Source organism: Myotis brandtii, unplaced genomic scaffold (genome assembly GCF_000412655.1).
Source record: "Myotis brandtii unplaced genomic scaffold, ASM41265v1 scaffold424, whole genome shotgun sequence".
In the NCBI taxonomy this organism is placed as follows: Eukaryota; Metazoa; Chordata; class Mammalia; order Chiroptera; family Vespertilionidae; genus Myotis; species Myotis brandtii.
This window is the reverse complement of record NW_005366245.1, coordinates 859,145-878,770: the sequence shown is the minus strand read 5'-3', so window position 1 is coordinate 878,770 and position 19,626 is coordinate 859,145. Positions and strand designations below refer to the sequence as shown.

The following is a 19,626-nucleotide window of genomic DNA, read 5'->3' as shown; positions in this document are numbered from 1 at the left end:
GGCAAAGGCGGCCCCAGTTCTCTGATCACGGGCCGGGGGGCAGGGCAAAGGCGGCCCCAGTTCTCTGATCACGGGCCGGGGGGCCTCTTGCCTGCCGCCTGGGTTTCCAATCACCGTCAGCGGCAGGCAGCTTCTTCTGTCCTTCCCCTTTCGCCTTCCAGCATTGCGCCTACATATGCAAATTAACCGCCATCTTTGTTGGCAGTTAATTTGCATATCGCCCTGATTAGCCAATGGGAAGTGTAGCAAAGGTACGGTCAATTACCATGTTTGTCTATTATTAGATAGGATACTTTCCATTTAGTATATTGTGAATTGTTCAGCTTATTTTCAGACACATTAATTCCTTGTCAAATAAGAAAACTCAAACCCCACACCATCAGCTTAATAGAGAATAATTTCACCAAAAATGTTAATATTCAGAAAACATTGATTTCCATATTCTTCTGTTCCAAATATTTAAAGCAGCGGTTCTCAACCTGTGGGTTGCGACCCTTTTGGGGGTCGAACGACCCTTTCACAGGGGTCGCCTAAGACCATCGGAAAACACATATATAATTACATATTGTTTTTGTGATTAATCACTATGCTTTAATTATGTTCAGTTTGTAACAATGAAATTGGGGGTCACCACAACATGAGGAACTGTATTAAAGGGTCACGGCATTAGGAAAGTTGAGAACCACTGATTTAAAGAAAAGTATTTTATGTAGCTTCCTTGGTATTAGTTTCTTGACATTTCAAAACATCAAGATGAATTCAATAAATCTAGAAGAAATTTTGGAGGAAGGTTTTCTTTTTTTCTTTTTTCTTTTTTTCATTATAAAAGCAAATCACAAGAAATGGAAGTAGTCCACCCACCGGAGACAGTTTCCGTTAGCACTCGGGGACATTTCTATCCCTGCCCCCACCACAGGGCCCTTCCCTTCGCATTTTTATCAATCTGGCTTCTGTTTCTCATTATTTTTATGACACTGCACAATTCTACATCCTTCTTCTCACATTAAATATTTTCTGTATTTTTAAAACTACTCAAATATCAAATAGTGGTGAAGCTATATTTATAAAACATTCACAGTATGCATCTAAAGTCTCTCTCTCTTTCCCCACCCCCATAGGATCAATATATTTTCTGCTACCAAGTCATCCTTTATGTCCTGACACGTCTTCAAGCTGAAGAAGAACAAAAAGAGCAGCCGCAGCCTCTGAAGTGACCCGAAAAGAGCAGCCTTCTGGGTGCCTTTCCGGTTCTCGCCTTAACTCCCAGCAGACGCTCCTGTTATCCATTAACAACGGAGACCACAGGGCAGCGAGTCCACACAATATCATGTTGCTCGTTCTCCTCTACCTTAGAAAGGCTTTCTTCATAACAGTAAATAATGTTGAAATGCTGTATTTTTACAGCTGCTTTAACCCATGATGATTATTTTTTAAAATTTTAACACTAACTGGATAATGCAGCTCTTAGGGACCATTGAGGCAGCATTTGATTATGGTGGACCTCCTTACAAGGATACATTGAGTCTTATTGTTAATGTACCAATCTTGTTTATAGAAAAGTTCTTTCCCAGTATTTTAATAAAGTAGTGATTTTATAGGGGATACTTAAAACCAGTATTTAAGCTTTAAATGGCAGTAGTGTTGGCATAGAAAAAGTAGCAAATGTTTACTGTATCAATGTCTAATGTTTACTATATAGAATTTACTGTAATATATTTATATACTTTTTCATGAAAAATGGAGTGAGCAGATATGTTTGTAACTGCATCTCCTCTTTGTTATGCATCATCTCACTTTGTAAATAAAAATACACCTTAAAACATGAACAAGCCAAAAGTGTGTGCAAATTAAACATCTTCAGTGTGTGTGGAGGGGGGGTCATTTTCTTTTTAGTGTGTTATTTCTTTAACAATACCCAGGCCCCTGAGAAGGCAAGGCCTTCTGGACCCCAGATTTCCATCTCCCCCATTTAAGCCGGGTGGTGCCAGCCACAGGGACCCGGAGTGCTGTCAGGAACCCGGTGGATCTTCAGCAAGGTCTGACGTGAGGGGCAGGTACTGACTGACAGGAGCTGAGGAATTCAGGCTCCCTTCCTGTTGCCTCCCTGTGGGTAATGCCGACTGATGGAGCCTAAATCAGAATATTTTCAAGTTCTAGTTGTGGGAAAGCTCAGAATATCTCAGATGACAAGGAGTCATGAAAGATGACACTGTCACATACCTGGGAGATTTATCATTGTTTTTGCCTGGAGGGGAAGAGATTTTCATTATGGAACAGGCGTTGCTACCTCCTAATTCTGATGGGCTCTTCCCCTCAGCGGGAGTGGCGCTGCCTCCCAGGGCCCAGGAAGCTGTTTGGTTCCTCCTCAGAGGACGGACCAATCCTGAGCTAGTTAACTCAAATTTCTGCTCACACCCCAGCGCGTCAGTTTGCTGGGGCCTGTGCCTTTGTATCCGAGGCTCCATGAGGGCAGATGACGATGTCAGTCAATGCACAAAGCCCCCAGTGCTGTCTGCTCACCAGGGAGCAGGTTTGAACCCTACCTCAGAAGAGGCTTCAAATCTGCCAAAAGGAGCATCACCACCACCACATCCATCGCATTAGGACAGTTTTTATAACGTGGGTTATAGCTGAAGGTTTCATTTTAAAGGTTTCTATGGCTTTAAAAGATACTTGGAGCCCTGGCCAGTGTGGCTCGGTTGGTTGGGTGTGTCATCCCTTCACCGGTACAATTCCCAATCGGCACATGCCTGGGCTTGGGGCTCACTCTGGTAGGGGGTTTGCAGGAAGCAGCCAATCCAAGTTTCTCGCATCGATGTTTCTCTAAACCAGCGGTTCTCAACCTGTGGGTCGAAACCCCTTTGGGGGTCAAACGACCCTTTCACCGGGGTCACCTAAGACCATCGGAAAACACATATATAATTACATATTGTTTTTGTGATTAATCACTATGCTTTAATTATGTTCAATTTGTAACAATGAAAATACATCCTGCATATCAGATATTTACATTACGAGTCATAACAGTAGCAAAATTACAGTTATGAAGTAGCAACAAAAATAATTTTATGGTTGGGGGTCACCACAACATGAGGAACTGTATTAAAGGGTCGCGGCATTAGGAAGGTGGAGAACCTCTGCTCTAAACACTCGCTCTCCCTCTCCCTGTCTAAAAATCGATTTTTAAAATCTTAAAAAAAAACATATTTGGAAACCTGTTTTGAGTGAGTTGGAGTCCTGAGGCCTTGTTTTCCTGTCACAGCACAGGCAGGGCGGTCAGCAGAGCAGGAGCCAGTACAGCTGGAGGTGATTAGCCACCATCTGCAGGCGGCAGAGATGGGAGAGGGGAAAGCTGGAGCAAGATCCTCTCCCGGAGAGAATGCAGCTAGGAAATGGAAACTGGGAGGCAAATGCAGGCCTCGGATTACAGCCCCCGGAAGCTCCCTCCGAGTAAACATGTCCCCACCCTCTAGGCCCTGGCTCCCCCGTCACGGAATGGGACTGGCCGTTGGCTGGGGCCACGCTGGTTCCAAAGCATGGCAAGGCCCCGGAGCCCGGTGGCACGTGGAGGCATTCACATGTCAAACGAGTGAATAAATACAACGGGCCTCCTCACCCCCACTACATAACTGAGTATTGTAACATATACACCCCAACAAAGGGCTCCGTCATTTCTAGTCTAATAGTCTGGGCTGGAGAAGAGCTCAGCAGGGCAGCTCTCCTCCCTCCAATTCCAGGAACCCGGAAGGACGGAGGTTCTGTAATCCATTCATTCGTAGCTTCCGAGGTCATCCTGGGGATCCTCTCCATCCCCCGGCTGGAAAGGGGAAAGCGGGTGGAGGGCCCCCGGGGGAGGATTGTGTGAGTTGGGCAGGCCTGGAAGTCCAACGTATGCCTGCCACTCACTCATCAGCAAGAACTGGTCAAGCTGTGCCCCTCGCACATGCAAGCTGGGGGCCACCAGGTGTTTCCCTGTTACAGGCACTCTGTGCTACAGAAGAGGAAACAAATTGTGATGGAATAATTTGTAAAACTTAACTAAGTGCTATTTTCTAAAAGAATAGTTAGTACCTTAGTACAGTCCTGAGCCCTGCAGGATTAGAAACATTCTGTCTCCAAAACTTTGGTAGGTGTCATTAGTAGAAATATTTATGAATTAAGACTTTTGGAGAGAAACAGCTATTGAGAAAAAAAATCAGGTGTTTACATCTGTGGTTCCCGATACCCTGCTAGATCCCTTAGGCTTTTTTTTGTTTTTAATCCTCACCCGAAGATATGTTTTTCATCGATTTGAGAGAGAGGAAGGAAGAGAGAGAGAAAGAAAACATCGATATGAGAGAGAAATATTGATCGGTTGCCTCCCGCACTCACCCCAACCAGTGATGGAACCTGCAACCTAGGCATGTGCCCTGACCAGGAATTGAGCCCACAACCTTTTGGTGTACAGGACAATGCTCCAACCAACTAAGCCCCCTGGCCAGGACAGAGCGCTTGGTTTTAAAATGACTAATTATCTAAGTGCAATGTGATGAATACAAGAAATTCAAAAGAACAGCTCACCAGAGCTATCCTCTGATCATAGATACCTTGACTGCAAGAGAATGTGTTCCCATTTTACATAATTCAGAAATATCCAAGATACCTTGTGATGGTGGAGGAAAATGTAAATAACATTATGCATTGACCTGCATAATATTTTTAAGCTAATTTAAATGTTAATATGTCCATTGGAAATTGCATTTGATTGCAAGTAACCAAAAACCGACCAAATGAGCTTACACAAATTAGAGATTTCTTTCCTTTAGAAAAAACAAAAAACAGGTTTAGAAGTAGGCAGTTTCTGGAATATCAACAGATACATAATTATCCTGGCCTTTCCCCCACGGCCTGGAAATGGCTGCTGCGGCTCCAGCTGTTACATCCACATTCCAGAAAGGAAATGGGAAGAAAAGACAGGAGAAAGGGTTAGTACGTGCCTACTTAGGGCAAGAAAACAAACTTTTCCAGAAACCACAAGTAGACTTCCACTTATTAGCAAGAACTATATCACACGACCATCTCTAGCTTCAAAACAGTTTTTAGCCAGGCATATTGCTGTCCTGAACAACATCATCTTGGTTTTGCTCATAAAGACAAAGGAAACAATAGATACTGAAGAGCAGCAAGCAGTGTGCGTCTTTCCAGTTCTGCCGGCTGACGTCATTTCTGTAGTAGCGCACACTGGGTCAAGCTTTAAAATCTCCCTGACCCCAGAACTACCTGAATATGTAACTTGGAGAAGAGATTCACAGATGGGAAGTATTTGAAAGTAGTCTTCAGCTTTGTAAGTTTAGAAACATAATTTTATCCATTTGTCCAAAATTAGATATATCTTAAAGGTCAGGCTAAGCAAACTCGGTGCGCTCCCTGATAAGCCATGTTGCCAACTTTTTAGCCGAGGTCTCTCCAGCAGCATCAATAAGCCTGGACAGGCAGGCCGGGCTCCTCCAGGAGGGAAAGTGCAGACACTCACAGACTGGTCAGAGGTGGTTAGAGGCGACGGTGTGACGCATCACACTGGTGAAGCGGATCACCCTTTCTACACTAGGACTCTGACTGCACAGGGAGGGGGCAGGACACTTACCGCTCACTCCCCAGGTATCACACAGCTGTTTTCACATTACCTACATTTCAGAGTGTTTTGCTTTGTTTTGTTTTCCAGAGACGAAACTGAAGTCCAGAGGGGCTGTCACTTACCAAATAGCAGAGCTAGGATTCAATTCCACATCTGCCTTCAACCCACAACTCCAGAAGCGGTCTGGCCTTTTAAATGGATTCAGCAGGTAGCCCTGGCCACGCCCGTGCTCCTCCCACTGCAGCGTGCAGCCCTAACCACCCACCTGGCTCCTTTCCAGACAGAGAGCTGGGCTCAGTCCGCTTAACCTTACTTCCTTTGCCCCACTTCTTCTGAGCTTCTTATAGGCCCTGGCTTTTATGAACTCGTAGTTATTTAGATCAGTTAGAATACAGTTTATTCAGGTAGAGCTTTTTCATAGTTACATCCTAAAGCCTCCGGACTACTTGTGTCCAGCTCTTCTCAGTAACACATGTACAAACCTTTCCTGGAGATGAAAGGCTTCTGACGTGACTACTCTCAAACCCTCGCATTATTGGCGTTGTTTCTGTCTTAAGGAATGGCTTTTGGTAGACCTGTCCCCGGAGTGTCCTGACTATGGTAAATGCTGACCATGCTGACCAGCTAGTTAATCCTTGCAGAACAGAGTGTTGGATTTTACCGTTTAGTATTAAGTTCCTCCGCAGAGAAACAATTTAGAAATTCATTTTTTGGTGCAGTCTTTAAAACTCATGGTCATGCTCATTTCAGACCTGGGATCTCTGTTAACGGTCAGCTCTACTGTGTTCAGTGCGATGATCTCTTCCCCACTGACTGTAACCCAGGGGTGGGGAACATCTGGCCCGCGGGCCGATAAGGCCACAAAATCACTTGGCCTGGCCCTGCCGAGGCATTAGGGATGAGTTCATTAAATGTTTGACCAAATATCGCAGGCTAATTTTAAGTTGATAATTTGTATGGCCCTCGAATGATGTGATAAACATCCAAATGCCCGTTGGCAGAGAAAAGGTTCCCCATGAGCAGGAACCCTCCTGCCTGGTTACTGCTGCTGTGCCCTGTGCCTGTGCACAACTTGGACCGGCTTCGCTACCCTTCTCGTTTGTAGGTGGGTAAATGGGAACTCCCTCGGGTCAGGCAGCCCTGGAGAATTAACAGCCCTGGCAAAGGTCTGCGGAGTTCTTTTCCATGTAAATACACCGGTGACACCTCATGGGGCTCTGTCTGTGCCACCACAAAGGTTTGCTCAATTGTTGTGAAACTACCATAATAATCATGGGCATTATATTAACCCACGAGTTCTTGGGAATACTTACAAAATAAAATCGTAAAGATTTATCTCAGACAATACACTTTCTTACTTCAAAACTTACAAATGAGAATAGACAGGGGGGAAAAATGGAACCAAATAGAATCCCAACAAAAAAAGAACATTATATAGGAAGTTAGGTAATAAAGGAGGCATTTCAAATCAGTAAAGAAAAGATGAATGAGTCAATATGTGATATTGGGACAATTAATCATGAAAAGATTACATTCTTAACACACCATACAGAAAGATAAATTTCAAAAAGGGATAAAATATGTACATGTTTAGTTTTTCATAAAATCAAGATTAAAGCATATGGGAAATATTTTTAATGTAAGAATAGAGGAGGAGGATGGGTTTTACAATGCCAGGCAGTACACACAGCCCCTAGTAAACACCCAAAATGAACTCCCTGAAAAGGGGCCAAATACATTCTCAACAAGGAATCCTTTCACAATTCATAATCACATAAAAATATAATTTCCAACACTGGACAGAGATCAAGGTCAAAAACATTATTTTAAAAAACTAATACTGCTTAATATGTAAAAAATATAAAACTACAGCAAAAGGCATTACAGAGAGCAAAAGATAAATGAGCAGGTAAAATGTTGACAAAACAGGACAAAGGGTCACTCTCCATAATGTGTTAAAACTTATCAATCAAAAAGGAAAAAATGAAATAGAAAAGCAGGCAAAGGACACGAGTAGGCAAGTGGTCATGAAAAAATACTTTACTCATAATTGATTACATGCGACTTTAAATGAGATGCTCTCACAAATCCAAACTGATCATCCTTCAGCTGGGGCCATGGGAACCCAGGCCCTCTCCGCACCGCTGCGCACACAGCATTGCCGGAGGGCAGAGTCCAGCGTTTTCCTGTGCAATTGCTCTGGCAATTCAAGTTGTAGAAAGTGACCCTACAGACATGCCCCCAGAGGGCACAGGCGAGTGTAGCAGCATTGTGCCAGTGAATTGAAAGCTCTCTAAATGCCCATGAATGAGGAACTTTAAATCAGTCAGTCCTTCCGTGCAGTGAAATGCTTCTGCAAAGCCATTGTTCTAAAGTGAGGCAGGTCAACACAGACCGACGTGTGAAGGTGCTCCATAATATGTCATTACATGACTTATTAGACAGTATACGTGGGAAAAGCCCAGTATTTTTAAAGTGATATAATGTGTAAACATGAAGGATATCCATGTGCCTATCACTGGGGAGTGAAAATATGGGACATTCACCTTTTAACCTCAAGTGTTCATTAACTTTCCTCTAAATCTGTATTACATTTAGAATCCAAAAAGACTCTAAGCCCTTAAGAATTAGCAATCATTTGAGAAAAGACCCCATGTTTTCTAAGACCTGTATGCTTCCTCCCCACTGCTCCAAAGAACCTTCCCAAAGCCAAGAGGGTTCAGACTGTCCTTGCCCTAAATAGGAGATCGCATCTCTCCACAGAGTCCCTCCTCTCCTGGGATTAAAAGCCACAGGGAGGATGACTGCACATAGCACTGGGAAGACAAGAACACAGCCACTAGTAAATATGTGGTGTAAACCCCAAAGGACTCCCTGAAATAGGCAGAATACATTCGCAGAAAGGGATCCTGGGAAGATTTACAACCCACACAAAAACAGCTATTCCCACAGGCCTTGCCAATGAGATCCACGCATCAGCCCTGCACCAGCTTTACTACCGGCGGAGGTAGCCGGCGTCCAGGCGGGTCAGCAAGCCGCTACTGCGCACATGAGGAGATGGGACCCATGGGCTCGAGAGCCACGGGGGGATCCATCGGCTCTGATGTCCCAGGAGTTATAGCGAGTTCTTCATTCACCTCCAAGAAAGCACCGGTCTCTTGGGGAGAGGTGGAGCTCTTGTTACGGCAGCCTTCTGCACAGCCCGGGGTCTTTTTTCTGTGTTTATTTTTCAGTCTCCTCTTGTACAGCTTATATGCTAGATGTGAAAACACACAAGTAATTTTAAAAAATCATGTTAGCAAGGATTATAATTTGGTGACCTTGAGAATTTGTTTGGGGTCATGTATGTATTAACACGCAGGAAACTATGAAACAAAATAATTTATTGTATCAAAATGGCAACTCTGTCTGGAATGGACCATTTGTGAAAGAGACTTAGTCATGAGCTCACCGACGGCTCATCCGTCGCAACTGTCAGTCTGTCAGCAACTCCCATGGAGCTGGGAATCCCATGTTCCTTCCCTCACGGTCTCACCAGGAGAAGGAATTCAAGCTTGAGTCGAAGTCCAGGTGTCTCTGAGGATTTCCCTTATCTTGTTGGAAAAGTAAACCCCCAGTATTCCTTATATTGATTGTTATATCAGTAATCAGTATATAATCAGCTGTATCAGCAATCACTGAGACTTACTCAGCACCTGTTCCCTGACAATAATAAAAATTGACCATGGCCCAAGATTAAAATACATATGTGTGTGTTCATATCTACCCATCTATATATTTTTTAAATTTACCTTATGAGTCTAAATAGTGACTGATTCCAAAATGACGTGTATTTGGCTGTATGAGTAGACAGCAAACAAGGTGGGGCAAAGTAGTGTATAGCTGTCAGTACGTGAAACACAGAGTTTGTTCTTATTTGTTATTTATTAACTAGAGGCCTGATGCACGAAAATTCGTGCAAGAGTCGGCCTTCCTTCCCCCAGCTGCTGGCACCGGCTTCCCTCCAGCACCCGGGACCCAGGCTGGCTTCCCTCAGGCCGCCCACAGGCACCCGGGACTGTGGCTGGCTTCCCTCCGGCTCCGGCTTCATTAGGAAGGAAGTCCAGAATGACGTCCGGAAGATGTCCAGTCTAATTAGCACATTATCCTTTTATTATTATAGATTGTATTATTTTCTATACGAACAACTGTAAACCTATTTTGCCCCACCCTGTATACACACACACACACAATTAATTTCAATATTTGTGTATGTATTATATTTGAAAAATATGTCACAGCCATTCAGCACAATTCTTTGCCACAGAACACTGTGAAATAACTTGACATTTGGCTCTTGATGAAACACAGTGTCTGTTTTGAAATAGATGATTGCTCCTGGAGACTGCTCAATCCTGAAATCTAAGTTTTGATAGTGCACTATTTTTTGGTGAAGCATACTTGTTTATCTTTGTCAGCTCGCTGTCCCATGGTTTTTTATATTTTTCTGTGAAACTTCCACTTTGTGGTAAAGGATGTCATTTGTGCACTTTATTTGCCCCAAAAAATGTCAGGCTAAAATGTATCACGAGGACAGCCCGTGCATGTTTGGACTGAAAAGGGAGTTGGTAAGTTGGGTCAACAATTTTCAGTCAAGTGTACCCAACGGGGCTCTACCCACCTGCAACAATGAGAAATCCATCCAACACCTGGAAGAGTCCATAGGACATGGGGAAGCTAATCATCTGGACCAACTGCTGGGGCGTGAAAGAGAGCTGCAGCATGGTGAGGCACATCTGAATATTCTGGGCTCCAGTTTCTAAGGAAATTGTCCTGCACCTACAATGAACATTTTTTTTTCAAGAGTTACATAATAGCAATAAGGACTATTCTTAAATGTTCTCTTACAAATAGCAATAAATGTACGCTGTGGGCTCAGGCCCCTAAAAATGTTTACTCGTTCAATAATGACTTGCTGAGTGCCTACTCTGTAGGTGGTCTCCTGAGAGGCAGTTGGGAGGAGGGCTGTAGGAACCCCACCCTAGGAATCTGCTTGAAAAGTCAAGCTATACACACGGGAAAATTCAGCACCACCACCAGACAAATCGGGGAGATGCTGTAGACATTTAGAAAAGGGGCGTCAGTGGTTAGAGAAGGCTTCACAGAGGAAGTGGGATGAAAGGATGGGGAGAGGGGAGAGGCATTTACTGGGGGACAATGACTGAAATTAAAGTTCCAGGGACAGACGTGCGTTTGCCTACCAGGAGGCACTGCACGTGCTGTAAGCCAATCTGTGAAGAGCAGAGGCTTAGGGATGAGAAGGGAACGTTGAGTTAGAGACAGGAACAGTAGAAACTAAACAACACTTGGAAGTAAACACAAAGACCTTTTCCACTTTCCTATATTTTATTGGTTTTCTAATTGCAAAAAAGAAAATAAACCTCACTTGGAAAAGAAAAAGCAGGAGGAAGGAAAAAGAAGACACAGGCAGGACCTTGCGGCTGGAGTAAGCAGGTTCCTCTGTCTCCAGGTTATAAAGGGAGTCGTCAGGTTTTTATGGATGGAGGGGAGGAGAGGTGTTCAGGAGGTGAGCTGGACTGGATTGTGGGTGTGGAATGTGGGAGTAAAAATGTCCTCACTTGTCACAGGACAAGTTCTGTGGCTCTTATGTTATGTATAGTGACCCCATTGCTTGCTATGCTTTCTTCAGACTACCCCACCTTCATACAACTAAGCTACAAGCTGGACCTCATTCCTGGGCCATTCACTGGGCACATGCAGTATCTCAGGCCTGATCTTTCTTAAGCCATCAGGTGGGGGGGAAATGAGATTGTTGACTACTCTTTGCTATAGGAATACTTTCTCTCCAGATCCAATTATGTTTCAACCACTCCACAGTCCCTGTTCCTAACTTTGGAAGCAAACCCAGGTCCAAATCCTAACTCTACCACATTCTGGCTCAATGAGCTTGGTCAAGTTGCTTAATTTTTCCAAAGGGTTTGCTCATCTGCAAATTACTGATGATATCTCTGAGGCTTTGTAGCAAGTAAATGAGATACTCGTGGTGGAGCCGCACCCCGTACGTTGGATAATCCTAAATGTTCCCAAGTGAACTGGAAGCAGCAGGAGGCCAACGACATTTTTCCCAAACTCCACCTTTGGAGTTCAACTGCATAGTTTACTTTTCTTCAAAAGTTCTTTTCTGATTTTAAAAGAATTGAGAATTACATACTCAATGAAAAACATAAAAAATATACCAGTAATGTTAAGTAATTAAAATTAGTCTTAATCCCACTACTCAAAATAAACACTATTAGCGTATGGTATATTTCTTCCAGTATTTTTTTGTGCATAAAATTCTTTTTCTTCCTTCTATAAGATGAGGCTCAAAATGCAACTGTTTTCCTTTCTTTTTTAACTCAAATTTATCTCTTAAGTATTTTCAAAAGAATTAAAATTGATACATCATATTCCATCACATAGCCACATCATGAAATAAATTTGTATTGTTAGATATTTAAATTGTTTTTATTTTTTATATTTATGAATAACACTGCAATTAACGTCTTTGCATATCAATATTTGTGCATTTACCTGATAGCTTCAGTATAGAATTCCAGAGGTAAAACCACTGCTAGCTATAAATATTGATTAGGCTATCGATGTGACTTGCCTTTTAGACAGTTTATGCCAATTTATGTTACCCCCAACAGTGTATAATAATGCTCATCTCATCTATTCCAATAGCATGGAATATTATCATTTTTAATATTTCACAGAATTTATAAATTATATTCCCCAATTTGTAATGATAATATTTAAGATAAATTTCTATTTTATTTCTCAAGTTGGCCCTTTCTCTTCTTGCCCCTTCATAAGCAGCACCTTTTTAAAAATTGGCACAAACAAGGCATATATGCTTAATTTCTGGAACTTGCTCATGCCCTGGAATGATCTCTATATTTAGTGAAACCATCTCACCCCTCCTATTTAGCCACTAGAATATGAAGACCCAAGGTGTCCAGATTACAAGTGGTATCAACACCCAAATCCTAATGTCACAGATTACAGCGTCCGTCAATCTGGCCTTTGCTTTCATTTACATAATGAATCACTGTGAACTTTTCACCCTCTGTATGATGAGCTGTCCTGTTCCATCCACCTTGTAAGTCAAAACTCTCTGAGTTTCCAGACTCGGCCAGACAGCAAAGGCTATGTGTTTAATTTATTTTTCTCAACCAAGTTTATGGATAGTTTAACTGTACCTCTGCCAAGAGTGGTGGGTAAGAAGTGCCAGCAGAAAGCCCGCGACATGGCCAATCAAAGGAAAGATGCAACTGATGGTCAGTAGGGAGATGTCTGGATTCCAAGATTCTCTCGACAGCACCACACCGGCAACTGTGACCACCAAGAGGAGGACCCCACCAACAATGGCCCCAATCTAAAGCAAACCAATAAAATAAGTACATAAACATCATGGTCTTTAGATTCTACGATTCAAAGTCCATCACCGCTCTAAAGAGGACTTTGAGACCACCAGATCCATCATTCAACAGAGAATAAACCTGTGGTCCAAAGTGGTCACGTGACTTGGCTAAGCTAGAAACTGGTAAGGCTCAACACGAAGCTCAGTCTTCTTGTGTTATGAACTGTATCTTCTCCCTTTAAGTGGAGGATTTGGTCAGAAAGATTGGGAGGTCGTTTTCGTGGATAGGACATATTTGTGAAATAAGTGAGACCTGACAATAAGCATCCAACACCCGTACATACACCTCTTAGATACCTCGCTGGTACCCTCTTATCTGAGATCCTTCCCACCTGACCATCCCCCACTCTCTTCCCACCATCTCTTCACCCACCAGTGGCTTCTTACTGCTTGGTCCCTGCCCTTCTCTCCTCCAAGTGAAATTTACCCATTCTTCATGAGACAATCTGAGCTAATTAATGTAATCTGAGAGGTACTGACAAATACTTCTACCCTCTCCCAAATGAATGCTGTCTCTTTTGTTGTTTATCAGAAACAAAAAAAGTCAACAGAAAATTTTCCAGTGGTTTGAGTCTTAGATCAGATAGGAAAGAAACAAGAGCTAGAATACTTGGGAAAGGTCAGGATCTTGGCAAGCTCCCATTCATACCAGGTTGATAGCAAACTATGCACGTAGTTACAGCATCAACCTTGATGTGAAGTGATTCAGGGTATAGAAGAAGGTAGCCATGGGTAACCAAACAAAACAAAAACAACTCAGTGTGTCATAGATGTGTTCCGGGGTCACCTTTACTGCCCAAACACAGGGACAGATGGGGCCTCACCTCCCTGGAAGATGGTGGAACACACTGAGAAGGACTATAAGTGTCCCTCTGCATCTTTCTAACTATGCACGTAGTTACAGCATCAACCTTGATGTGAAATGATTCATGGTGTAGAAGAAGGTAGCCATGGGTAACCAAAACAAAACAAAAACAACTCAGTGTGCCATAGATGTGTTCCGGGGGTCACCTTTACTGCCCAAACATAGGGACAGACGGGGCCTCACCTCCCTGGAAGATGGTGGAACACGCTGAGAAGGCCTGGGACTATAAGTGTCCCTCTGCATCTTTCAACCAAAAAGGGGATTGAAAGTTTAAAATTCACAGAAAGCAATGTGTTTAGAACATGAATCAGATCTTAAATTAAAAGAGGATGAAGAACAGTGCTCGCTTCGGCAGCACATATACTAAAATTGGAATGATACAGAGATCAGCATGGCCCCTGGGCCAGGATGACATGCAAATTCATGAAGCGTTCCATATTTGTTTTAAATAAGTAAGTAAATAAGTAAGTAAGTAAATAAATAAAACAGTGATTTATATTTTTTTTAAAAAGAGGATGAAGAACAGATTGAAGATATACCAAAATAATGATGAAATTTTCCCAGTCTTTTTTTTTTAATGAAGGCACTCTAGGATATTTATGCATATTACTAAAAGTTTGCTGCCACAAATCCAATGCAATAGCCAAAGGAAAGGGGTTTTAAATCTGACCTTTACAGAAATGAAACTGACCTACAGAAAATATATCTGATTTCCCCACGGTCACTGACAGACCTGGAAACACCAAAATCGTGACTTTCTTTGTTAGAAAATAATCAAGGGTAGAGTACTTGAAAAGTAAGAAGTTCCAATAATCATATTTTCTTCTCTTGTTTTATAAACAAAATTATAACCATAAACTGCCTCGTTAGACATTTTCTTTTACCAAAATAACAATGTCACTCCTGTACGCACCGTGGAAGCCTCCCCCAGCGCTCTGTGCCCGCTGACTTGTCTGCGTGACCCCCTTTCTCATATTCCTCGTCTCATTGGAGGGATGATGGCAGTGGTTTGCTTTTGGGCCAAACCAGGAAAGCCGCGTCCATTTGTGCAGGCAAATGGAGCGGCCATGTTCTGCCAGGTAGAGCCAAATGGCAGGCGCTTAAACTGAACCAAACTGTACACCTTCAGCTGAAATGAATTCAGACATATTTGCTGAACCTCCGGTTAGCCCCCAGTGTTTATTTCTTTACGAATGTAAAATATAACTACAACACTTTTAAACTCTTCATGAAAGTAGCACATACAATTCTCTGTCTTCTAAAACAATACATAGCCCCGGCTGGTTTGGCTCAGTGGATAGAGTGTCGGCCTGTGGATTGAAGGGTCCTGGGTTCAATTCTGGTCAAGGGCACATGCCCAGGTTGTGGGCTCAATCCCCAGTGGGGGGGAGGGGGGCGTGCAGAAGGCAACCCATCAATGATTCTCTATCATCATTGATGTATCTCTCTCTCTCCCTCTCCCTTCCTCTCTGAAACATATATATATGAACATAGACACTAAAAATAAGCATCTATAAAAATAAATAAATAAAACAATATGTAACTGGGAAATCAGAAAGCACCCCAGGAGAGTAACACCCTTGTTGAGAATATCCTCTGTCCAGCTAGTTATATTTACAAGCCATTTAACAGGGACATGTGCTTGGTTCTCCCGCAAACACCAGACGGCCTGGAAGGAGGCGGCGGGAGTCGCGGTTACCACTATTCCATGGCCAGGCTCCTCCACGTGCTCTGGATGATGTATCTCACTGTGACAGGTCTTCAAGGGGTCGGCAGCCCTGGCCCGGGTGTACAAACTATAACCTTAGGAGCTCCCCCCAGGAATGTTTCCGAAAGACAGCCCTTGGTCCCGCTCTTCCATGAAACCAGCTCTGCTCCCTAAACGCTGGCTCCACTGCGCGCAGCCCTGAACAGCGGTCACCTGGGCGCCTGTGTGAAGCCTTGGGAGTGGATGGGCCCTGGGTTCTCTGACCACACGCAGGCCTCAGCTTTCTGTCACTCCAGCAGGAGTCCCACACTTTCCAGGGTGTCGTAAGCCTCGGCTGATGGGTCTATGGGAGTGACAGAGCAAGGCTTAGAGAAGCAGAGGAAACTTGGACGTAGGATCCAAAAATGTAGGACAGGCAGGGAAAATTGCTGGGTGTGGGACCGCATGTGACTGGCTTGTTTGTTTCAGTCGTTGCTACATCCATCTGTTATGTCTCTGAGTCTGAGGATATGCCAATTGCTAGGCAGAGCTGCTTACCTTGAGGATGGTTTTGGATTGTTTGGGGCACCTGTAATTCACATAGACACCGAAGGCCACAGGAACGGTCAGGCACAGGAGGGAAATCCCTGAATAGAAGAGAAATCCGTCAGATGGCATCGCCTCTTACCCTAACCCTCGAGCCTCAACAATTTCTATTTCAATTAGATAAAAGCTTTCATTAAAGCTGCATTTTGCTTCTGCATCCACCTCCAATTTTTTTTCTTTTCAATCGTTGGAAGACAGTCTTTGAAGGGGATCTGATACTACTGACTGCCACCATGTTTGGTCCATCATGTCTCTCAGAATCCTTCTGACAACCCCATGGAATTTCAGGGACAACTGGAAATGTAAAGTTAGCAAACAGGAGGATGCTCTTTAATCTGTGATCATCTTTGGTGCTCTGTATGGGGTCCCCTCTGCAACCACAGCTATTGTTTTCTATTGGACGCCAATGGGTCATTTGCTTCACAAAGTAAGAATACCTGTTTCAGACATAAAAAACAGCTCTTGTTACACATACCAAAGCCATTTCTCATCGTCTCCAAGTGTAGCTGGGTAACCCAAACGCAAGTAGGAAAAAAATGCCTTTTAATTAACACAAGCGAATACAGGCACTGAAGGCAGGCTCAGTAGAGCAGGGGTCATCTTGCCAACGGCATCCATACGCTGACATTCCCAGAGCCACTTCTCTGCAATACTGGCTCCAAAGTTATACGAATTGCTCATAATATTTTGGGTTTTAATTATTTATGAATGTCCTTCAGAATATGTTATCAAAACAGAATATATAAGTAACTTACTAATCAGAAAAGGTTGTACCTAAAATCATGATCTCTAAATTAAGATTTCCCTCAAATTTTACAAAGTCAATAGTCTCCAGCTATTATCAGAAGATGGCTCTAGTCATGGTTTTGAAATATGGACCAGGGGTGGCAAGCCCTCCAAGTGCCGACTTGAGACTCCAGGTTGACATGTTAGACTCTTAAGAGTCATAGTTTCTACCAGCTCTCCAGAGACTCTGACCAAACTAGAACAGGCAGGTCATTTTACCCAGTTTTTCTTCTAAGCCTGGTGAGTCCACAGAGATCTCTAGGAACTGGGCAGAGTTTGATGAGAAATAATATTCAGGAAAAGAGATAATGAAAAGGAGAATAGTTGTGACATGTGGACACACTTCAATAATCAACAGGAATCATTTCTGTTGACCAGCAAAGAGGTCGAGGCTCACAGGCAATGTGAAAGGTGGACTGGTCGGAACTGAGGTCTCATTAGAGCTGCTGCGATCCAGGTAACCTTTTGGTCATGATGAGTCCAGTTGCTTTACAATAAACTATATAAATGTTTTTAATAAATAAGTTTTCTGGTTTTATTTTCAAAAGTGAACTTATGTAGGGGTTAAGAGCTTGGACTTTGCTGTCAGATTCCTAAGTCAGAATTCTGGTGCTGTCCTTACCAGCTGCACAAACTTGGTCAAGTTACTTAATCTCTCTAATCCTGAAAATCTAGGAAATGGCACTAGTAATAGAATCTGTACTGTAGGGTTACTTAGAGAATTAAATTAGGTAACAGCAATAACAAAACAAAACAAAACAAAAAAAAGACAAAAAACAACCCTGCCTAAAGGAGACACTTAGTAAACAACAGCTATTACTCTTACCATCCCCATTCCTGTTACTCTTTCATTTCATAAGCTCATACAGACCTATGTTCTGATATGGAATGGTGAAATTCTGCTCAAAATTCCAGGACAAGGTGTAGAGATAAAGGCAGAGTGGCATCATTCCTAGGGCAGCCACTGTGGAACAGGTTGTCATGCTGATGCTGAAAGTAAAATTAAAATAATGTGTAAGAGAGAGAGTTTGGAATGAAGAAGTTAGCTCACTAACCAAATGTAACTATCGGACACAACTTCTTAGAGATGACACGGGGTAACTTACTCGTAGCTCACTCCTGTCTTATTATTCAACAAATGATGGCGGCACTTGTGGTCTAGAAAAAGATTTCTAGCAGTTCTCGACATCCATCAATTAACTCTTTTTAATTTTTTATTTATTTTTATTTTCTTTTTTCCAGCACCATCTACCCAATTAACTCTTATTTACTTGAGGATATACTTGTCCTAAATGGTCTGCTAATTATAGTAATAAGTATTTTTTCCTTATACAGTTCTTTTCTATTGAGATATAATTTACCGACCATAAAATTCATCATTTTAAAGTGTTTTTAGACAGGTATAGAGATCAATGAAACACAACAGGGAATACAGATATCAACTCATGCCTATATGGTCAATTAATATTTGACAAAGGAGGCAAGAGCATACAATAAAGACAGTCTCTTCAATAAATGGTGTTGAGAAAATTGGGCAGGTACGTGCAAAACAATGCAGCTAGGCCACCAACTCACACCACACACAAGAATAAATTCAAAATGGGTAAGACTTAAATGTAAGTCATAAAATCATGAAAATCCTAGAAGAAAACATAGGCAGTAAAATCTCAGACATCTCTCATAGCAATATGTTTGTGATACATCTCCTGGGGCAAGGAAAGGAAAGGAGAAAATTAACAAATGGGACTACATCAAAATAAAAGGCTTCTGCGCAGCAAAAGAAACTATCAACAAAATGAAAAGGGAACCCACTATAGGGGAGAACACATTCGTCAATAGTTTACCTGATAAGGGGCAATCTCTAAACTATATAAAGAACTTATACAATTCAACACCAGGAAAACAAACAGTCCAATTTAAAAATTGGCAAAATGCCTTAATAGACACTTCTCCAAAGAGGACATACTGATGGCCAAAAGACATATGAAAAGATGCTCAATGTCACTGATCATCAGAGAGATGCAAATTAAAACCACAATGAGATATCACCTCACACCTGTCATAATGACTACATTCAATCAATCAACAAAACAAGTGTTGGAGAGGATGTGGTGAAAAGGGAGCCCTAGTGCACTGTTGGTAGGAATGCAGACTGGTGCAGCCACTTTGGAAAACAGTATGGCATTTCCTCAAAAAAATTAAAGATGGAACTGCCTTTTGACCCAGTGATCCCACTTCTGGGAATTTACTCTAAGAATACTGAAACACCAATTCGAAAGAATATATCATCCCTATGTTCATAGCAGTATTATTTATGACAGCCAAGATCTGGAAGTAGCCCAAGTGCCCATCAGTAGATAAATGGATAAAAAAGCTGTGGTACATTTACACAATGGAATACTGTGTGCCCATAAAAAAGAAGGAAATCTTTTCTTTTGCAACAACACCAATGGCCTTGGAGATAATTATGGTAAGTGAAATAAACCAGTCAGAGAAAAACAAATACCATATAATCTCACTTATATGTGCAACCTAGTGAACAAAATAAACTGACAAACAAAATAGAAACAGAGGCATGGATACATGGAACAAACTGACAGCTG

General features: G+C 42.5%; 2 protein-coding genes across 12 annotated transcripts in view; one reads left to right on the top strand and one right to left on the bottom strand.

Annotated features, from left to right (window-relative positions):
• The window catches only part of PTPN13 (protein tyrosine phosphatase, non-receptor type 13 (APO-1/CD95 (Fas)-associated phosphatase)), a 155,488-nt gene extending 153,652 nt beyond the window's left edge, over window positions 1–1,836 (top strand). For all 11 annotated transcript variants that reach the window (XM_014545968.1, XM_014545964.1, XM_005874096.2 and 8 more), the window contains one exon: window positions 1,119–1,836. In XM_014545968.1, coding sequence (XP_014401454.1) covers window positions 1,119–1,214 — 96 coding nt within the window. In that variant the 3' untranslated portion in view covers window positions 1,215–1,836. The remainder of the gene's footprint in view (window positions 1–1,118) is intronic.
• A 5,397-nt stretch (window positions 1,837–7,233) lies between these two features.
• The window catches only part of SLC10A6 (solute carrier family 10 (sodium/bile acid cotransporter), member 6), a 23,608-nt gene continuing 11,215 nt past the window's right edge, over window positions 7,234–19,626 (bottom strand). Inside the window, exons 2-6 of the mRNA XM_005874092.2 lie at window positions 17,895–18,013; window positions 16,190–16,278; window positions 12,859–13,034; window positions 10,275–10,432; window positions 7,234–8,870 (exon numbers count right to left, since the gene is read on the bottom strand). Of these exons, the coding sequence (XP_005874154.1) occupies window positions 8,653–8,870; window positions 10,275–10,432; window positions 12,859–13,034; window positions 16,190–16,278; window positions 17,895–18,013 (760 nt within the window). The 3' untranslated portion in view covers window positions 7,234–8,652. The remainder of the gene's footprint in view (window positions 8,871–10,274; window positions 10,433–12,858; window positions 13,035–16,189; window positions 16,279–17,894; window positions 18,014–19,626) is intronic.